This window comes from Protopterus annectens, chromosome 2.part0 (genome assembly GCF_019279795.1).
Source record: "Protopterus annectens isolate FY-2018-M chromosome 2.part0, PAN1.0, whole genome shotgun sequence".
Lineage (NCBI taxonomy): Eukaryota > Metazoa > Chordata > Ceratodontiformes > Protopteridae > Protopterus > Protopterus annectens.
This window is the reverse complement of record NC_056728.1, coordinates 490,821,442-490,844,501: the sequence shown is the minus strand read 5'-3', so window position 1 is coordinate 490,844,501 and position 23,060 is coordinate 490,821,442. Positions and strand designations below refer to the sequence as shown.

The 23,060-nt window shown below is 42.9% G+C and overlaps 1 protein-coding gene across 1 annotated transcript in view; it reads left to right on the top strand.

Moving 5' to 3' along the window:
• The window catches only part of AGTPBP1 (ATP/GTP binding carboxypeptidase 1), a 2,804,614-nt gene that overhangs the window by 782,674 nt on the left and 1,998,880 nt on the right, over positions 1-23,060 (top strand). Inside the window, exon 4 of the mRNA XM_044060898.1 lies at positions 17,028-17,095. Coding sequence (XP_043916833.1) covers positions 17,028-17,095 — 68 coding nt within the window. The remainder of the gene's footprint in view (positions 1-17,027; positions 17,096-23,060) is intronic.

Genomic DNA, 23,060 nt, shown 5'->3' with positions numbered 1-23,060 from the left:
CTTGGACTTTCTTGCTGAAATATTTCGCTCCGGTTTTTCTGCTTCCACAGTTAAGGTCCAGTTGGCAGCAATCTCTAATTTCCATGTCGGATTTGCAGACCACAATATCATGTCTCACAAACTTTGTAAAGCTTTTCTCAAAGGGTGTTCCTTCTTAAGCCCCTGTTAGAGATCCTCCACCACAGTGGGACCTAAATCTAGTGCTGGCATCCTTGATACTTCCCCTTCGAACCGGCTGCTACATGCTCATTAAAATGTCTTTCTTGGAAGACTCTCTTTCTAGTTGCTATTACTAGGAGAGTGTCGGAACTACATGCCCTCTGTGTTCGTCCCCCTTACTTGGTCTTCCACAAGGATAGAGTATCCTTAGGAACCAATCCATCCTTTTTGCCCAAGGTTGCTTCTAAAACAAATTTAAATCAATCCATTGACCTTCCTGTATTTTTTCCCAATCATTCTAACAGGGCAGAACAAAAACTGCATTGCCTAGATGTTCATCGCCAACTCCGATATTATTTGGACAGAACAAAGCAATTTAGGAAATCTGATCAGCTGTTTCTTTCTTATGCTGAAAATAGGAAAGGTCTTCCTGTTTCTAAAGTAACCTTATCCAGATGGCTATCGTCCACCATTTCTGACATTTATCAGCTGAAGGGCAAACAGCTGATCTCAAAACCTAAAGATTCTACTAGAGGTCTAGCCACATCTACAGCTTTTCAGGCTAGACTACCCTTGGACACTATTTGTGTAGCAGCCACTTGGGCCACTCCTCATACCTTCGTTTCTCATTACAAATTGGATTTGGCCTCCAGGAACAGGGCAAGTTTTGGTTCCACAGTTCTCAAGAGTCTGTTCCATTGAGCCTCCCAGGATAAGGGTGCTAGGGACGTGGTCCCATCCAGCAAGAATGGATTGACAACTTAACATTGAGAAGTTATGTACCTACCATAACGTTCCATGTTAGTTGTCTTCTCTCGCCTTCTTTCTTGCGTCCCTCCCTCCTGTTCCCCTAGCCTGAACAACCTTGATTTTCCCCTTCTCGGGGAGATTGTTCTCCCTCGGACACCAGTTAGCTCGGGATCTCTGTTACCTGGTTCCCCTTACACTCTTCTAGGCTAATTATTCTGCTTTCCTTGTGGAAAGATTGCGGGCAGTTTTCCTCTAGATACCAAACGAGATCTGGGTAATTACCACCTTGCATCATGGGATATAGGGCTGCCTCGAGCTGGTAAAAGTGATTCTCGAGCTTAGCAAGTGCCGAGTCGGAGCCGAGGATTGGCTCCGAACCCATCCAGCAGGAGAGAAGGCGAGAGAAGACAACTAACATGGAACGTTATTGTAGGCACATAACTTCTCATTGTCTTACTACCCTTCTTTACCATAGCTATTCCAGACTCCTCACCATAATAATTCATCTTTATTCATATCAGTATTTCCCTATACTTGCATATCATTTCTTGTACTTACCTACCTGTCAGTCTTGTCATCTTTCTGTACTTTACTCCTACCATTATTGTCTGCTACTTACAACTGTATCCCTCCACACTCCTCCCACCACACACTATCATCATCCTTCTAATTCTCAAATATGCCATGACTACTTCTCCTATCACTAGCATTTCTCACTATACTCACACTAACAACTGGGTGTCACAAGTCCTTCTCTGCCACTGTTACCTACCTACCTACATTTACTACAGTGTCCTCCCCACGGTTGGGTAGCGTTCGGAAGACATGCATGCGTAAATGGGCGTGCCTTCGTTGAAGGTTGGGCGTAGAGCTGGCACCTCGGTGTTTTGTAAAAATCTACTGCCAATCATTAGCAGACCGGAGTTCCGCTTTGGCAACCCCTTAATAGGAAAAAGCCGAAAGACAACAACAACTTAAAATCAGAATATCACAGCACATTTTTCTAATGTATCTCCTCCAGCTTACTCGGCATTAAAAACATTAGCACCCTGAAATGCAAGCAGCACATGCTGCACCATTGTCCAAAAACGTGTAAACACGAGCTCAAATATACGTTACACTTCAAAAGCCACATTATTTACTGGAAAGGGATATACATCCAAATCCCAGATCCACTCATTTAGCCTAGACTCCCACCAAACCAGCCTCCGCACATCCTGAAACAGCAACAGGCTTCCTCTCCCAACCACCAAGGACTTTAAATATTACACAGTAACCTAAGTCTGTATAACAAAATCACAGAAGTTTATGCCTGTATAGCCCACTGCAACCCTGATCTCTTCATAGCCACAGAAACCTGGTTAACATTTACCAAAGCTATAGAAATGCTCCCATCAGGTTATAGTATACTCAGACTAGATAGAACCAACAAAAATGTAGGTGGAGTTGTAGTTTTCTACAGAAGTGTTTTAGATCCTTCCTCTTACCATGATACTCTACTCACTTTAAACAGTGCTGAACTTCTCATATCATTCCTCAAGCTAAATACTCACAAATCGCCAGCAATCATAGGTCTGTACATACCATGTGGTAACACTCCCACCCTGGAAAAGATCCTCTCCTTGATCTCAGTCAACATATGACTGGGAACCATCTTGCTTGAAGATGTTAGCATAAACTGGCAAAAGATAGCCCTAGAAAACCAAATGAATTCATTTCAGCTATGCAGTTTCCCCAAATAGATCAAAACTCCAACTAGAATTAACAACACTATATCTAAAGAATACATTCTAGACTGGATTCTAACATCCATCCAAACAGTGTGGCCACAAGTGGCACTGTACCTCATAATGTAAGCGACCACCAAGAAAGCTACATAATCTGACACCAGAAACAACCCCCAAGCTTCATCACTATGACACAGTCAGAAACCTCTGTAACTTGAATAAAGAAACTTGTACTTCAAGCCTGTTCCAGGTCAGCTGGGCTCCACTTAACTCTTCCCCTTGATAAAGCAGTAAACACATTTAATACAATATTTCTAAATATCCTGGCAGGGCAAGCACTTTTATGAAATAAAAGAAATGAAAACTAACGTGCCCCTGGTTAATTAAAAAATAAAGCATCTCCTGCAACTTTGAGATAAAGCCTTGAAATCATGGCTACAAACCAAGTCTCAAACATCCCTGCAACAATATAGACAGATAAGGAACCGTAGCAAAACAATGTATAAAACAGGACAAAAAACGTATTATAAACACACAAGATTATCACGACAATCCAAAAAATACAGTTCAACTTACATTTTATAAATATATTAGGTGAAGTTGGGAACTGCTGATTGAGGGCTCAGTGTCTGTTATTCTAAAAGTGTATTAGTTCTGGTTTAAGCACTTGGGCTTCAGGCCAGTTATTTTACATTAAGAAGGTTCTTGGTCTGCACTCTTGTGGGAGGAGAGGCTGGACTCTGCCCTTCCGAGCTGGGAATTTCTGGTTAAAGGCTTATAGTGCCTGCATATTTGAACTGTTTCTTACTGAAACTGGTACACCTTGTTTGCTGTAGCATAGACTAGATCCAGGCCTACCAAATCTAGCTTTGTTTGTATGCTTGTTTGTTTGCTTGTTATTTCCCTGAGAAGCTAATTCCACCTAAAACGCGGCTTTTCAGCGCTTCTGTGGATCCCTAGTGATATCTGCATTGCCTGCTGTACTTATTTCCTTGTTTCACTTGAAAGAAAGTTACTGTTTGTCGTTTTTGCATTTAAGTTACCTGTAACACATTGCATTTAAGTTACCTGGCACTTGCTCACTAAAGCAATTATATAAGTCAGTACTAAAAAATTAAAAGCACTACACCCTCACAAACTCCCCTTGAGTACCTTGTTCCCCATTGGCCCTTTTTTTCAATTATAAAGGAATTCCCAATACTATTCTAGCATGTCCAAAGGTCAGTTGTCAATCTCCTCTCCGGTCCAGCTGGTGAATCTGGGAATCTTGAGGCAATGTTACAACTGCCTCATGTACACAGACAACCTTCTCCTCCTCCCAACAAATTCCAACACATGTGAGAGATGCAACCATATAGCCAAACTGGAGGCTAAGCTCTCTCAACTCAGTACTGCCGTAACCAGTAAGGAGGAGAAGGCAAACACACTCACTACAATTCCAGTCTCACATAGACCTACCACGACAGCAAACCAAACACATAAACACACAAAAACATACTCGGAGGCTCTAAAAAAAAATCTGCCTAAGCAGCAGAGACCTCCAAAGCAGACACCCAAGCAACCGCTACCCCAAAACAAAACACGTGCAACACATAGCTCACAAAGCCAGTGTGCCAAACAGTCACAGCCCTTAAGGCTAAACAACACACCTGATACACTTGTAATAGGTGACTCTATCGTCAGGCACACTGGCGTCCCGCTCACCAGGCTGAACAAGGAGAAGGTCACGGTGAGCTGCCTGTCGGGCGCTAGGATCTGCCACATAACACAAGCACTCAGGTCACTCCAAGGCAAGTACAAATATGACTCTGTCATTGTCCATGCTGGTGTGAATGACCTGAGACGTACCTCCCTGGACTACATGAAAAGAGACATAGAGGAGCTCTCTGAGCATGTAGCCCAGGCCGGTATGACCCTGACCTTGAGTAGCATCTTACCCTCACCAAGAATGATGCCACAATGTGAAGACAAGATGATCAATTTCAACAATTGGCTTAAGTATTGGTGTCATTCAAAGGGGATCCAATGCCTGTCAGCCTGGGATGACATGCTCAACAAGCCACGATGCTTCGCTAGGGATGGCTTGCACCTGTCACCCCTGGGCTTTCGGATATTGGCAAAGGCTCTTGCTACCCCATAGTGCCTTTTTTAGGCAAGGCTCAAAAGACAAACCCACCTCCATAGGTATCACAAGGGATAAGAAACTGAGTAATGCCACTCAACGCCAGAAGTCTAAACCTCAAGATGCACGCACTCAAAACTCTCCTTAGCATGGAGAACATCGATATCTGTGCAGTAACAGAAACCTGGTTCAAGGCTCCCGAGAGCACCCCAGCACTACCAGGTTATACCTCATACCATGCTTTTCAGCCCCAAAACTTGGACTGAACCACAAAAGGATGGGGAGTATCAATATTCATCAAAGATACCCACACCTCCAGGTTGGTGGCACAGCACGAAGCATCAGAGACTATCCATGTGCAACTAACAGTGGGTAAAACTGCCTTCCAGTTTATAGCCTGCTACAGACCACCCTCCCAAACCCAGGAACCCCACTCGGCCTTCCTGAGAACACTGGAAAATATGAAGGTCTCTCCAAACACCATTATATTGGGCGACTTCAACTACCCAAACATAGACTGGGAGCATTACTCTAGCTCCAACACCCTAGCCCAAAGGTTCCTAGAATTTATAAACTCAAATGCTATGGAACAACTTGTTACCACTCCCACAAGAGGGGAAAACATACTGGACCTGATCATCACCAACATGGGGACTTTATGCTCCAGAGCAGAAGTGTATCCCTCACTGGTAAGATCAGACCATAAACTAATCTCACTGGATATTCACATCCCGGCCCCACCCCCTGCCCAGAAAACCACAGTGAAAAACTACTCTAAAGCAAATTTCACACTCCTCAAAACCGAGGTGGAATCCTTCAATGCCCCCAGGCCTGTGGAAAATACGGCCTAGACCGCAGAATCCTTTATAAACGCATTCTATGAACACCTTCAGGAATGCATGGATCATGCAATCCCAAATAAAACCAAGACCCAATCCTCCAAAGGCAGACGTCCTGTCTGGTGGACCCCAGCCATAAACAAACTATACAATAGAAGGAGGAAGCTACTACATGATAGAGCAAAATCCCAAAAAGGGAAGGCATCTCTGATCAGTATTAACAAAAAACTACGGGCACTCATAAAATCGTCTAAGGCCAGCTTCGAGAGAAAAATTGCACAGGACACTAAGGATAATCACAAGGCTTTCTTTAGTTATGTTAGGAACCTGGGTGGTAATTCCCAGATATGCTCAGAATTAGTACAAAATGACAAAAAATACACCAAACCCACAGATATTGCCAGCATCCTAGCTGACCGGTTCAGTGCAAACTTCTCCCCCCTCCCCACCAAAAGGGAAAATATCTATCCCAGCAGAGTGCTGCCCCCCTGACATCTCAGATGCTCAGGTAAGAGCCGCCCTCTCCAAAGCAAAAAACACAGCATCAATGGGACCAGATGGTGTCCCGGGCTGCATCCTACATGAACTCCAAGAAGAGCTAAACTCAAACATAAAACTACTGTTCAATCCCAGCCTTACTACAGGATATGTACCCAAAGAGTGGCGTACAGCAACAGTGGTCCCTCCCCACAAAGGTGGTGCCTCAACGGATCCTGGAAACTATCGCCCCATAAGCCTGAGTAGCTTGGTCTGCAAAGCTATGGAAAGGATCATCATGGACTTCATAAATAAAGATATTGGGGACCTACAGACACTGGATCCTACCCAGTTCGGCTTTAAGGGCTGATCCTGCCTCTTAAACCTGGTTGATTTCTTTGAAACCGTCACCAAGGCCATTGACGAGGGGAAGGTGGTCCACACAGCCTACCTGGACCTCGCAAAAGCCTTCGATACAATACCCCACTCAGGTATTATAGATAAGCTCACCAGCTTAAATATAAATCCCTGTGTCACTAGATGGGTTGCAAACTGGCTCAAGGACAGAACCCACATGGTTAGAATTGCTGGAGCTATGTCAGACTCCAAACCAGTTACAAATGGCGTCCCACAAGGCTCAGACCTGGGACCTCTCTGTTCGGTATATATTTCTCAGAGGTACAGGCCAACACGGAAGGACTGTGGCTGACCAAGTTCACAGATGACTGCAAACTGGGCACCATAACAGACTCTCCAGCCGACACAAGCATCCTCCAAAATGGCCTCATAGAAACAGACAACTGGTGCCAGAGCCATGGCTTCAAGCTAAACGCCAAAAAGTGTATAGTCATCCCCTTTGGTAAAAACAAAGTGCCCACAAATTACCACATAGGTGGTAATCCATTAAGTACAGAAGAAGTAATTGGGGACCCAAGTTGATAGCAATCTCTCATTTGACAACCACGTGGCCAAAGTGGTTAGAACAACACTTTATATAGCCCACCTAATCATGAAGGGATTCACATCTAGATCAGGAGAGGTCATCATGCCTCTTTACTCATCCCTCATCAGGCCCATAATTGAGTACAATGCCCCTTTTGGGATGTACCTTACCAGACACCTGCGGCAACTGGAAAGACCCCAAAAGTACCTCACCAAGAGGATCAAAGGGCTCAAACAGATGCCATATGCTGCCCGGTTAAAGAAACTCCAGGTTTACTCAGTGGCATACCGCCTGCTCAGAGGCGATCTGTGCCTGACTTATAAAGCCATGTCCAAAACGGAATTAATGGACATGCTGCACCTCAGAAAATCCAAATCCCATCGAGCTACGCGCTCGAGAGACTTGAACCTCAGCACTGAAATAAATAGGACATGCTGGAGGGACAGATTCATAACCCAGAGGCTCCATTCACTCTGGAATAAAATCCCAGTCCAGGTTGGAATAAAATCCCAGTCCAGGTTAGGCAGAGTCCCTCATTGACTCTCTTCAAGAGGAATCTTGATGAGTGGATGGGAGATCGTAGGTTTACCCTGGGTATCACTTCTGTGTCACTGTTAGACAGAGGCACAATATACTAACCTCGAAAAAGGGCATAGCAAAATTAATTTAAAATGGGTGGCGAAAGCCAAACACACTCTGGCTAGGCTTATAAATGCCCTAGGGCAGATAGCCTAGTATGAACCTATGAACCTCCCTCATACAAAAGAAAACTACTGCTACAACTCCATCCCACTCAAACATTGAAGAGACAACAGACCTTTACACTCACTCCAGTGCCAACATCTCCAATTAAAAAATACCTCACTATATCATTCAGCCTTACACTACTGAGAAACCTCTATGATTAACTTGACAAGTCATTATGCTCCATAACTAAACCTAACAGCAAGGCAGGATACTCTCTGTATTCACATTGCATTGCTAATAGCTGGAACACCACCCCACACCACTTAAGGATAGCCTGCAACCTGAAAGGCTTTAAATGCCAGCTGAAGCAATACCTAATACATAAATGACTCTGCACCTCTGCAGCACCCTGGTTAAATTGTTACTAATATAGCATTATGATTTCATGACACAACTCTCTGCTGCACATAACGTAATGAACTATTATCCCAACTGTACCCTCCTGTATAATTTTATCTGCTTTATTTTCCTTGCATCTCCTCCCCTCATTCCTTTATATGGGCTGCTGTAACTCTTAAACAGGTTTTATTCACGTACAACGTATGCAACTGTTATTTTTAATCAAAAGTGTTAATGATGTAGCCAATGTTAAGGGATGTCTGAATAATAGAATTGTTGTTTATGAATGAAACTGACTGCAGACGATGAAACAATGCAAATGTCCATGATGTCTGTGTAATGGAGCTTTTCTGTCTAGCCGTCCACTGAAAATGGGCACTGCTCAGTCGGACTTTCCTAGTAAACAAATGCAAATAAATTAAATTAAATACAGGATTACAAATGTATATCAACAATAAATATACATCGAGGCTGGTCAAAGAGGACAGTGCACTTCAGCTTCCTCATGTTCAAATCTCCATAGGCAAAATCCCACACTACTACCTTGTAAGATATAGGTCCCCCTGTATGAGCCAGGAAACCCATACCATGTATTTAAACTGAAGGGAAATACTCACCATCCAACCTAGAAAGATATTCATGGGCAACTGTAATAACCACACTATTAACCAGGAAACATACATGACACCAAATGTATCTGGGTGCAAACTTACTGCATCTTGTCATCAGTAATATGGGAGAATGCTGCATACTCCCTAGTGTAGTGTCTTCTCTGGGAAGGTTAGACTACAAAATGGTCTCCTTTGAAGTAAAAATAAAACTTGAACCCCAGCTAACCCTGGAATATTCAGGAACTACTCTAAGGTGAAGTTTATTTAAGTGATAACCTGGCAAAATTTCAAGCCCCTATAAACCCTGAGAACACTGCTGCCTACGCTGAACTGTTCACAGAAACCCTAACAAGCATTTTAATAGCTGCATAGAGGCAACTATACCCACCAGGAAGAAGTACAGTACTAACTCAAAAAAACAAGCCACCCTGGTGGAATCACAATATCAATGGTCTGTATAACAGAAGGAAGAAAATCATGTAAATAATTAGGAGGTGCAGCACCCAGCAGGATAAAAGCACACTCATCAAACTAAACAACCAACTCAAAGGACAAATAAAGTCTACCAAAGCCAAATCTGAGGTAAATTTGGCCTCCCAGGCCAAGGACAGTCACAACACATTCTTTAGTTGTATGTCTGCAAACTCAAATGCAATACACAGTTGTGTGCAGAGCTTATTGTCAATGGAGCCACTTATACTGAGCCAAAAGACATAAACCTACTGGCCGACATATTCAGCTTCAACTTTACCCCTCTCACCCACTCAACCTTCCTTCAGGAAGTACTGTCAAATACAACTTCCTCTCCTGTCACTAGGGAACAGGTTCTTAATGTTCTCTCTAAGGCAAAGAAAACTGCAGCAATGGGCCTGGATAATATCTCAGGATTCCTTTTGAATAGCATCAAACATGGCCTTAACAGGCTTTGTGCCTCACGAATGGAGAACAGCAACAGTCATCCCTCTGCACAAAGGTGGGCCATCTACTGACACTGGAAACTACAGACCTAGAAGTCTCACTAGTCTCGTATGCAAAGCCACAGAAAGGATTGTCATGTAAATGATCAATATTTACATAGGAAACCTCCAGACACTGGACTCAACCCTGCTTGAGTTTGTCATGGGTAGGTCATGCCTGCTTAACCTGGTGGACTTTTTTGAGAAAGTCATCAAAGCAGTAGACTAATACAGAATGATTCACACTGCCTACCTTGACCTGGCCAGGGCATTTGGCAGAATACCCCACTCGGGAATTGGTGACAAACTCAAGAGGTTAGGTAAAAACCTATGTCACTTGATAGCCAGCTGGCTCACAGACTGGACTTAGGAAGTTAGAATTGGGAAGTCCACCTGTACAAAGATTCCAGTCACAAGTGGAGTGCTTCAGGGATTGGTTCTGGGACTGCTCCATTTTGCCATTTACTTCTTTGAAGTCGAGGTTAATGTAAATGGCCTCTGGCTGACTAAATTTTCAGAAGATTGCAAGTTAGGAGCATCCGTAGAATCCTCCACTGACGCAAATGTTCTCCAGGAAGGGCTAACATAGACATATAAACTGGTGTCAGAGCCATGAACTAAAATGAAATGCCAAAAAATGCATAATAGTATGTAATAATAGTAGAGTTGACCAAGTAGTTAGGGACTTGGAAACACAGCCAGAAAAGTAATCTAGCCTTTGACCATCATGTGTTTGCTGTAGTGAGGAAATCATTATATGTTGTGCAACTTGTAAACATAGGTATGGTATCTGTCCAAGGAGGTCAGTATTCCAATGTATTTGGCATTCATCAGACCTATCACTGAGTACACTGCCCCCTTTGGTATGTACCGAATCAGGCACATCCAACAATTGGAACATCCACAGAGGTTCCTAACTAAAAGAATACAAGGTGTAAGTAACATGTCCCATGCAGACCACCTCAAGGCCCTATCCCTGTATTCCATCTCCTGAAGGCTGTTTAGGGGAGATCCATGCCTGGTGTACAAGGCATTGTCAGATCCCACCTTGATGAACCTCCTGCATATCTGCAAAACAAACAGCACCAGATGTACCCATTCCAAAGATTTCAACCTTAACTGTGATATAAATAGAACCTGCTGGAGCGACCATTATGTATCCCAGAGACTACCCCTTTTCTGAAACGGGTTCCCCATCCATGTGAAGCAGAGTTGTTCCCTAACCAAATTCAAGTGCAACTTAGGCAACTGGATGGTAAATGGAAAATTCATCCCCAATTGACACCTATGTCTCTAATGGACACAGGCAGCCTCTAAATAGTTCAGCTCAGGCACCTGCTTGTAAATGTTTCATCTCCCAAGCCCCTACTTACACTTATCAAGGGTATCAGAACTTGTCAGACATTAAGGTTGCCTGCCTAGGCTTAAAAAGGCCCTTTTTATCGTCATCCTAGTACACACTTATTAGCCTTATAGCCAAAAGGATAATGCAGCCATGAGGAATTTGAACATCTACTATTATGATAAATGCAGCTTACACAACTGTACTTGGAAGTTGTTTATTGTGTGTAATTATGATAAATTATGTTAAGCTGATGTAGATTGGAAAGATTTGAGACCGGTTTAAACAAAAACTTGATGTTCTTCGTTCCCCATTGCTGCAGTCCTTACTATTGGGTATAGTCCGCCGTCCAGTCGGCCCGAATACCAGAGTATAAGGCTGACGTCGGTCAGGGCGCATTAGACTGACGTCAGTACGTCAGGGTACTAATGCGCATGACCGACGTCATATCCTCAGTCTTTTTTGCCGCATGGTCCGATGCAGAAGCAGTTTTGCGAGTGCAGGTTGGCGTTCTGAAATATTTCAAACCGGAGTTTCAGACCGAAACAGAGTTGGCTAAGTACCCGTTGGGAACATTTTGGTTTTTCTTGCCTCAGTATTTAACCGGATGTCAGAAAAAGTGAATAACTGTATTTCTTGTGGGAAACAGATACCTCATAGGGATTACCATACCTTGTGTATTCCTTGTTTAGGGCCTGAGCACGACGTTGTTGGTTGCCGCTCTTGTGCTAGGTTTAACAAACGCACTATTAAGAGGAGGTTAGACTGTGCCAGGTTAGTGTTTGGGAAGCGTTGCAATTATAAAATGCCGTCGGATACTCCGACGCCCGCTTCGTCCAAGAAGCGCAAGGACAAAACAGCGAAGCCTAGGGTTGATGAACCGGCAGTCCCGGACGTCGGTTCTTTAGAAGGCTCAGTGGAGCCAGAGGTTTTGCCAGGAGTTTCCATGGAGTCTCAGGCAGAAACTTTACTGTTACAGGATGTGCCTTCTCAGGAGGTAGGCCAGGCTGAGGGGGCTTCTCAGGTAACTGTTCTTCCCTCTCTTCCCAAGGTAGTTAGAGCCTCTCCTTCTGTTGCCAAAACTTCTTTGAGAGGTAGGCCAAGTTCAGCTTCAGTGGCTTCTCCTAGCATTTCGGGTTCTGTACCTAAGAAACATATGCTTAAAATGGCAGAAGATTTGATTACTATGATTAGAGGTTCTATGCCCCTCCTGATAAGAGGCCTAGGGTGGAACCGAGTTTGATAGTTTTGAACAGTGTTCAGAGGCTTCAGAGTCTTCTGGAAGACTTGCAAGAGTAACCTACTTATTCTGATTCTGATGTGGATGATTCCACTCCTACAGCTTCTCCTCCTGAGGATTTCTCATTTTCAGAGACTCTGCATTCCATGAGGGAGCACTTTAAATGGGAAGGCCAGGATTACTCTGATTCCAGGAAAAGGCTTAGGGAATTCTTGTTTTACCCCAGCATAGGCCCTTAGCTATTCCTCCTGTGTTGAATGTGGTGTAAGTTGTTCTTCTAGAGTATTTCCTGAACCCTGACTCTTTGCCTCCTGCTCCTGTTAAACCTGATAGGTATTATAGGGTGCCCGAAGCTCATAAGTATTTGTTTAAGAGTCCTAGGGCGGACCCAGAAACTGTTTCTCAGGGGCCTAAAGGTGTTAAGGCTTCTGTGGTTAAAAATCCTGTTCCCACTGATAAAGAGGCAAGGGCTTTGGATAGGTGGGGAAAGAAAGTGTATACTTCTTCCACTCTAGCCATGAGAGCGTTGAATTGTCAGTTTCACATGCTAAAATATCAGAATTATCTCCTTTCACAATTGAAATCTAAGGTGGATGCTTTGGCGGAAGGTATGGAGTGTAAAGAGTTGCTGGATTTGGTTCATGTGTCTGAACAAGTGGGTAAGCATTCTTTGCAATGTGGTTTTGATGCTGTACAGGCCTCCTCGAGGGTGGCTGCCACTAGTTCTGTTCTTCGCAGGCATGCCTGGTTGAGGGATCAGAATTTAGCTGAGCATGTTAAGACAAGGATTTTGGATGCTCCTTTACAGTCTGATGTATTGTTTGGATCGCCTGTGGAAGCAGTTTTAAAGAAAATGGAGGACAAAGCTAAGTCTGTGCAAACTGTTAAAGATTTTTTGCAGGTGCAGCCACCGAAGTTTAGTAGAAATTGGCCTGCTAAGGGGTGGACATATCCTGCTTATGATTCCCAGTCTAGGGGTAGGTCTAGACGTGGTAGGGGCAGGGCTCAAGGTTCTTTTAGGCCTAGAACAGGGAGTTCACCTGCTCAGACTTCTGGTGAGGGCAGGGGTCAGTCCTTTCGTAAACAGACCCAATGACCTGTCTTTTCAGCTGCCAGTAGATTCTCGTCTGGCAGCTCCTTTGGGAGGAAGACTGTCTCTTTTCAAAGAAAATTGGGATTTAATTACTCAAGACAAATGGGTGTTGGATATCATTCACCACGGTTACAGATTTTATTTCCATACTATGCCCCTTTCAAAGGCATGCGGACGTTCCTCCTCCACAAAGAAAAGAGGCTCACAAGCAAGTTTCTCAGTTACTCCAGATGGAGGCCATTCAGCCAGTCCCTGTATCAGAAAGGGGCCTAGGATTTTATTCCCGCCTGTTCCTAGTACCAAAGAAGGGGAACACGTGGAGACCAATTTTGGATTTATCTCTCCTCAACACTTTTCTGGACATTCCCAAGTTCAAGATGTTGACGTTACAACAGCTTTTACCTCTGCTGGGCAAAGATCACTGGATGGTAACTTTAGATCTCAAGGAAGCTTACCTTCATGTGCCTATAAGGCTAAGTTGCAGGAAGTATCTGCGGTTTCGAGCTGGAAATTCTCATTATCAGTTCTCTGCATTGCTCTTTGGCTTATCTACTGCCCAGAGTATTCACAAAGGTTCTGGCTCCAGTGATAGCTTACTTCAGGCTTCAAGGAATTCAAATCTATCCTTACTTGGACGACTGCCTGATTCTGGCTCAAGAAAAGGAAGACCTTCTACAGCATCTGGAATATGTTATAGCAGTGCTAAGATGCCTAGGGTATTCTGTGAGCGAAATAAAGTCCAGTCTAGTACCCTCTCAAGACATGTGCTTTCTGGGTGTGAGACTGAATACAGCAGCCGAGATGTCCCTTTTAACACCGGACAAACAAAAGAGTCTATCACTTTACTTCCATCAACTATATCATCAGTCCGTGCTGACTGCAAGGACAGTCCTTCAAGCATTAGGGTTCATGGCATCTTGTATTCTGGTGCTTCCCAATGCCAAACTGCATATGAGGAAGCTACAATGGTATCTCAAAATGTATGGACACAGCACTGCCAGGATTTGGACACTGTCATTCAAATAATACCTTGCCTTCAAAAGAATTTTTGTGGTGGGCTCAGGAATGTCACCTAAACAAGGGACTCTCTGTGACCCGGCCAGAGGCGAGTCAGATTTTAACGACAGATGCCTCGGACATTGCTTGGGAGCTCATCTAAATGGAAAGTGGATACAAGACAAGTGGCCTGCCAGACTACAGCATCTACATATCAACATGAAGGAGATGTTAGCAGTCCAGTTTGCATTAATGGCTTTCAAGGAGTTACTTCTTCCAGGGCAGGTGTTGATTCTAACAGACAACACAACTGTCATGTGGTACATCAACAAGCAAGGGGAACACATTCTTATCCTCTATGCAGGCAAGCAATGATTTTATGGGAGACTGCGCTAAGCTTGCAACTTACTCTTCAGGCAAGGTTTCTGCCAGGAGCACAGAACTCCTTAGCAGATGTGTTAAGCAGACAAATCATGGATCCCCACGAGTGGAAACTGGATCTTCATGTATTTCAGAGATTGACAGTGTCATGGGGAACTCCAGACATAGATCTGTTCGCTTCTCCACTAAACCACCAGCTGCCAAAGTATTGCACAAAGGGGTTTCATCACACGGCTTGGAAAGTGGATGCTCTGTCTTTCAGTTGGAAAAACCTTCATGTGTATGCCTTTCCACCTCTACCTCTTCTTCCAAAGGTACTATTAAAGGTCAGACAAGACAGGCCAAGGATGATTTTGATAGCTCCAGATTGGCCTCGGCAACACTGGTACCCACTACTACGGAGTCTGGTAAAGAAGCCTCCATGGCCTTTACCTCTGATTCCTCATCTGTTATCTCAGAAGGACGGTCATCTGCTCAATGTCAAGCTTCACTCTCTTCATCTAACAGCCTGGCATATTCTGTGTTGAGACACAGCAGGTCTCAACTTCCTCAACAAGTTTTAAATGTGATTATGGAAGCTAGAAGACCTAGTACAAGGAAAGTGTATGCAGAAAAATGGAAGAGATTTTTATTTTGGAGTACAGCAAAGAATTTGGAGATTTCTGAGCCTAATTTGAGTGTGGCTCTTCAATATCTTACTGAGTTATTGGACAAGGGTTTGTCCTTCTCTTCCATTAAGATTCATGCTGCAGCAATTTCAGCTCACTATGATTGTGATCCACCATTGTTTTCGCATCCTTTGTTCAAGCAGTTTCTTAGAGGGGCAAAGAATATAAGACCCCACGTAGAGCTCCTACTCCTGCTTGGGATCTCAATTTTGTGTTGGAAAAACTTACTCTACAACCTTTTGAGCCTGCGGCTACTGCTGAATTGAAATACTTGTCATGGAAGACTGCTTTTCTGTTGGCTATTACTTCTGCAAGAAGGGTGTCTGAGTTGCAGGCCCTTATGGCAGTAGAGCCCTTTTGATTTTCCATAAGGATAGGGTATCATTACGTACTAATCCTTCCTTTATGCCTAAGGTGGTTTCTAGTGTGGCTTTAAACCAAACTATTCATTTGCCTACTTTTTATGCAGACCCCCAAAATAAAGGGGAAAAGATTTTGCACACTTTAGATGTACACAGGCAATTGCGTTATTATTTAAGCAGGACTAAGGATTTCAGGCAGTCTCAGCAGTTGTTTGTTTCTTTTGCTTTGAGTTCGCAGGGCAAGCCTGTGTCAAAACAAACTATTTCTAGGTGGATTGGCTTTTGCATTGCATTTTGTTATTCCCATCATGGCAAGGAGATTCCAGCTGGGATTAGGCCTCATTCCACTAGGGCTACTGCCACTTCAACAGCATTTCTAAGGGGGGTGGCAACTAAGGATATTTTGGAAGCAGCTACTTGGAGTTCAGTGCATACTTTCTCTAAGCATTATCACCTTCCTATTTACTCTAAGTCTAGGGCTGGTTTTGCCACAGCTGTTTTGCAAGGCATGTTGTCAGCTCCTGCTTCTTTATGATTTGCCAGCCTCCCTTACCTCTGCTTTGGGATTCTACCCAATAGTAAGGACTGCAGCAATGGGGAACGAAGAACATAGTACAGTTTTGTACCTACCATAAATGTAGATGTTCGAGGATCCCCATTGCTGCAGTCCAATACCCTCCCTCCTTCCCCTCTGTGTTTAGGGGTGGTTGTGTAGGTGAGGTTACATGCTTATATTTTTGTATATATTCTTGTATATATTGTACATATTTTTGGTGCAGGTATTTTGGGCCTTGTTTTTTTTAGAGTCTTCTGACATCTGGGGCAAGAAAAGACTGAGGATATGACGTCGGTCATGCGCATTAGTACCCTGGCGTACTGACGTCAGTCTAATGCGCCCTGACCGACGTCAGCCTTATACTCTGGTATTCGGGCCGACTGGACGGCGGACTATACCCAATAGTAAGGACTGCAGCAATGGGGATCCTCGAACATCTACATTTATGGTAGGTACAAAACTGTACTTTTTCTACTGTAGAAGTATTTATAAGGTTACAGCTGAGGCGGGTGAATGTACCTGTGCTCCCAAGTAAAGGCACTATATCTATATCTAGGTATGATTAGTTTCAGCTGGTCTCACCCTGATCAGTTTTCTTGATGTCTGTATATGAGTAACACATGTCTTGCATTATGTTTCTGTATTATGCATTTCTTTACAGCTTCACTAGATAAGAAAGCATATCAGAACTGAATACAATTCTTATTTTTAACTTTTAGAAAAATCTCGGAAAGAAATCACGGCGAAAGGTTCCACAGGAATGGAAATAATCTTGTCAACCTTAGAGGTAAGCATATCTGAATGTTTTACAGTAAGGTATTATGTCTGCAGCATTTTGCATTTGTGATGTAGGATAAGACAGTATGGACTTTATTGGTTGCAGAAATTAAAATGTATCTTAGTGATGTTTTGCACACACCCCCACCCCTCCTTTATGGAGAAATTGACCATCTAATAGAATTTGACTGTTTGGCTATGGGGATTTTGTACACTTCACATATTGGTCTCATCTGTATTTTTTTACATTAATTATTTTATAATGTCCTCTCTTCTGTCCACCATCGTACTCCTAGTGAGTGGTTGTATTGTTTTACCAATGACCCCTACATGCACTGAAGGGCACTATCTTTAAGATCATTCAACTCCTTTATCTACCAGTTGGGTTGTTGCTGTTCCAAGAAGGAGGCAGCAAATTTTCCTAGAGGTGTAATACAACCCAGATAGGTGTATGTAACATGAGTGAGCAGAAATCGTATTCATTCTGTCCATATGGTCTGACTGATGGGTCTTTGGGTAGCTTGTCATATCTGAGCAGGCAAGACTGATGCTCCAATCTAAGGCTCCTCTAACTTTTCTTCCCACAATACGTTTGTGTACACCAGAGAATCTCTCTTCAGATCTTGTTTGCCACCAAAGAATTTGGATGTGATCCCATAACTGTCAAGCTAAGTGCTTCACTGATTATTAATTTTGTCATTTTTAATTATATTTTTGCCTTCTTGCTGCTATCTCTTTAGAAATGTGTGATTCAGAGTATGCTAACTAGTTTCTTGTTCTTGTTAGAGCTCCTCTCGATGTCCTTCAAGGATGCATCTGCAGTCATCACATATGGGTTGTCCTGCCTCAGGCAGCCCTTCGGTCGGCCGGATTCCAAAGTCTGGGTCTGGCCTCGGCTGATGTCGCACTTTCCCCGATGTCAGAGCGTCTGGGGTATAAAAGCATCAGCCGACGCCATCTTCCCCAGTCCTTCTTGCCACGTGGTGCCCGAAGCAGAAGCAGTTCGCAAGTGCCGGTCGGCCAGCTCCTGTGATTCAGCTACCGAAGACTTCGAAAAAGCTAAGTACCCCGTTGGGGACTCTTTCTTGCCTCAGCCGATGTCAGATAAAGTTAATTGTTTAACTTGTGGGAAACAAACACCTCATAAGGATTTCCACTCTTACTGCCTCCCCTGCCTAGGCCCAGACCACGACGTCTTGGCCTGTTCAGCCTGTGCTTCCTTCAACCGACGAACTCTTAGACGTCGGTTGGAGTTTGCAGAAGAGTTTTTTGGGGCTAGTTTTGCTTATAAGATGCCGTCGGAGACTCGACCGATTTAGTTAAAAAACGGAAGGACAAGGACCGACACACGCGGACGGCGGTTTCGGTTGAAACCACGGTCAGGCCTACTGCGAGTGTCTCGGTCTCTGCTGAAACAGAGTCCTTGGTACTTCCTATTACCGAAACCACACAACCGACTACCTCGGCCCTGGAGGCCCCGGCCGAGTCGGTCATTGAATTACCTACTGAAACCGGTGTCCAGGAACCTTCCGACACCATTCCTTTAGATAAGTCTACTCCTGCACGTGGTGCAGCCAGACCCCCTGCTTCCATGTCCATTAAGGCTTTCTCTAGGGCTAAAGCTGCTAAACTTATTAAGGCTTTGCCTCCCAAGGTTTCCTCTCAAAGACCTTCTACTAGCTCTCAGATTCTTACCCTAGCAGAGGATCTGATCTTTTTAATTAGAGGTTCCCAACCTCATCTGGACAGGGGCTCTAAACCACCTCCAGACAAAAGGTCCAGGGTTGAGCCCTCTGATCCCCAGTCCTCAGATGAGTCCACGGATGGCTCTGCTCTGTCAGACCACCAGGAGGAGGCTTATTCGCCTGAGGATTCTGATGCTGAAGAATCTATTCCCTCGGCCTCCCCTCCTGAAGAATTTTCCTTTGGAGAGACATTACACTCTATGAGAGAACATTTTCAATGGCAGGGTCAGGAATTCTCTGATTCCAGAAAGAGATTAAGGACCGTTTTACATTTACCTCAGCATAGGCCCTTAGCTATACCTCCTGTTTTGAATGTCATTGATGATGTGTACTCTGATGCTAGTACTGCCCCTGACTCTCTCCCTCCGGCTCCTGCCAAACCTGATAGGTACTACAGGGTCCCGGACTCGCATTTACACCTGTACAAGGCCCACTCTGCTGATCCAGAAACTATTTCCCAGGGCCCAAAAGGGGTTGCAGCTGCCACTGCTAAAAATCCTCTACCCTCTGAAAGGGAGTCTAGAGCATTAGAGAGATGGGGTAAGAAAGTGTATACTTCTGCAACTCTTTCCATGAGGGCATTAAATTGTCAATTTCATATGATACAGTACCAAGAGTATTTGCTAGATGAATTGCATAAGAAACTGTCTTCTTCTGAACCCCTTGATCGCAAATCCCTTCAGGATCTGGTGCATAACTCCCAGCAGGTTAGTAACCATTTCTTGCAGTGTGGTTATGATGCATTGGAAGCTTCATGTAGATCAGCTATGACAGGTGCAGTTATACGTAGGCATGCCTGGCTGAAGGAACAGTCTCTGCCAGACCATGTTAAAGCTAAGCTTTTGGATACTCCTATGGAAAAGCAAAAATTATTTGGTTCCACGGCTCGAGAGGTTTTAAAGAAATTTGAAGAAAAGGCAAAATCTGTGCAAACAGTTAAAAACTTTCTGTAAGTCCAACCACCGAGATTCAGCAGAAATTGGCCTACTAAGAATTGGTCCTTTCCCGACTCAGACAGATCTCAAAGAGGCAGGAATAGGCGTGCCAGGGGTAGAGGGCAAGCTAGAGGCTCCTAAAGAGGCCGTCAGTGGCAGCCTCCCAACCAGAGAGGTAGTGCAGGGAACTACAACTGCTACACCAGGACAGACTCAATGACTTTATTTTGACTCCGCCGACCAGGGCTCAGTTAGAAGCACCTTTGGGCGGAAAACTTTCTTTATTCTCAAAAAATTGGCACACCATTACAAGGGACACATGGACACTGCAAATAATAGACAAAGGATTTGTTTTTGTTCCTGCAGCGAGAAGTTGTGTAAATGAATCTCGAGTAATTCTTTATGTATTGCGTTAATCAATTTCTCTAGCTCAGAGTCAGGATGTATTTTTAGTTTTCTTTCTAAGGAAGCTAATTTTTGGACTAAAATTGTTTCCTTTTCTTTATTAAGTTTGTTATAGAAGGAGGCTTTGCTGATTGGGTAACCTCTTAGTTCAGCCTTGCAGGCAGCCCATAATATGTCTGGCGCAATTTGAGATTTTTCAAAGTTAGCATATACTTCAGACAGTGAGTTGTTAATTCTATTTATAATCTCCTTATGTTTTAGTAGGTTATTGTTAAGAGACCAGTTCATATGAGGAGGAGTAATACATGTGAATATAATCATAAGGGATATTTTAGCATGGTCAGATAATAGCCTAGGCTCACATCTTAATGTGTTTTTAAACCTGGAGAAAAACTTAGAGATTAAAAAGAAATCTAAGCGTGACCATGATTTATGGCAATTAGAGTAAAAAGTGTATATGTTGTCCCTAGATGAGTCAATACTGAAGACGATAGTGTCCATAAGGTTAAAGTCAGACATTAATTCCTCAAGGGCTACAAATTGCTGTCTACTCTGAATGGGCACAAATCCCCTCTAGAACTCTTTCTAGAATACTCAAAAACAATAATGGTGCCCCTACTTATCTCTATTCTTCAATACAAGGGGAAAATATATAAATCAGACTCTGAGATAATTCAACTATTTCAGGACCTTTATACTGATATCTATAGCAAGAACTCCCACAACCCCTTCAAAACACAGATTGAAACATTTCTCAATTCCATCACTTTTCCATCTCTTAATCCTGACCAAGCATCTCTCTTATCTCCACTTATTATTCAAGAGATTCAAAATGTTATCAATAATCTTAAAATGGGCAAATCCCCTGGTCCTGATGGCTTCACTACCAATTTCTTCAAAATTTTTTGTCCAAAAATTGCCCCCATTCTTTTAAAAGTTTTTAATTTCATTATAAAGAATGGATTCACTGACATACATTGGAATAATTCAAAAACAATTTTACTTCTAAAGAACAATCTAGAAAAAACAGACCCGCATAACTACAGACCTATCTCGCTTATAAATGTTGATATCAAAATATTTTCAGCTATTTTAGCTAACAGACTCAGACGGGTATTACCATATATATTATCACCGGATCAAGCCGGGTTTATGTCCAGTAGACATACATGGGATAATACACTAACTCTGGACACTCTCATACAGTTCACTAAAAAAGAGAAGAATCTGTTGTATGCCCTGACCCTAGATGCATCGAAGGCATTCGACAGAGTTGATTGGGACTTTATGTTCTCTACGTTATCACATTTTAATATACCTATAATATTCTCTGATATGATCAGAACTCTTTACACAAACTCATACACCTACTTATATATTAATAAAAAAAGATCCGATTTGATTTTGATTACTAATGGTACAAGACAAGGCTGTCCACTTTCTCCTTTTCTCTTTAATCTATTTCTTGAACCATTTCTTCTATATATTACTCAAAATACGCACCACACTATACCTAAAATTCTCAACACACAAGTAGCACTTTTGGCCTTCGCTGATGATTTAAATCTCTACTTTCAACTTCCTAACTCAGATCTACCTAAAATCATAAATGCCATTACTGCTTTTTCTAATGCTTCTGGTTATCAAGTTAACAATAAAAAATCCCACATCCTCCCAATTAACCCTGAGGCTCACAAACCTTTCTTCTTCCCTCAATCTTCCTTTCATATTTCATATACTCTTAAATACCTTGGCATTAACTTTGAACATAATCAAGCCTCCATGCTTCAAAGTAACTTGCTAAAATCATGGTCTACTATATGTCAAGATCTACAAAGATGGAAGCTATTGAATTTAACATTTCTCTCAAAAATAGCTATTGTGAAAATGAAGATTTTACCCAGACTTCTGTATCAATTTAGTGCGACAAATATAATTATTTCAAATAACTTTTTCTCACAAATCGATAAAGTTTTAGCAAAATTCCTTTGGTTTCCTAAGAATGTCAGGATTTCATTCTCCAAATTAAGTCTTAGGGCGGCACAGTGGTGCAGCGGTTAACGTTGTCGCCTCACAGCAAGAGGTTCACCAGTTCAATTCTCGGCTGGGGTGCCTTCTGTGTGGAGTTTGCATGTTCTCTCTGTGTTCGCGTGGGTTTCCTCCGGGTACTCCGGTTTCCTCCCACATTCCAAAGACATGCATCTGGAGCGTTTCTCCCCGGGCCTCCGCTGAAAACAGGCTCTTTGGAACCTAGTCGGACATTCCCGGTCAACAAATGTTAAATAAATAAATAAAATAAAGTCTACCCAAGGAGAAGGGTGGGGTGGGCCTTCCAAACTTTCATCTTTATTACGTGATCATTTGCTCTAATAAATTATGGTCCATCGCAAACTGGAATAGCAAAGCTCAAGTCCAATATCCAGCATGGCTAAAGATATGGCACAGACATATTCTCTCTAATAAAATTAACCCTAAGGCTATTCCTTTTTTATCACCTACTTTTCTAAATAGCTCAAAACTTTTCCCCTTATTGAAATTCAAAATAAAACTATTCCAGAAATTGATTAAAGACATCAATCTTCAGCATGCTCTTCTTCGGCTTCAACCTTTACACCTCAATCCAAACCTTAGAATTAACAACAGGATGGTAGATCTCACTGAATTCCCTCTCATCAAAGACCTGAAGGTATGGGATATTATTAAACATAATTCTTTGTCTCTTGCCGAGTTACGTCTAATCCTTAAGGTCAACAAAAAATACACGGTTATTCTCCGTCAACTAAGAGAAATTACAACCTCGCAAACTAATAGTCTTTTCCTTGATTCGCAGGCAATTGATTAAACTTAATCATAACTACAGTTTCTAACAATAAGAAAACAATTTCCTCGT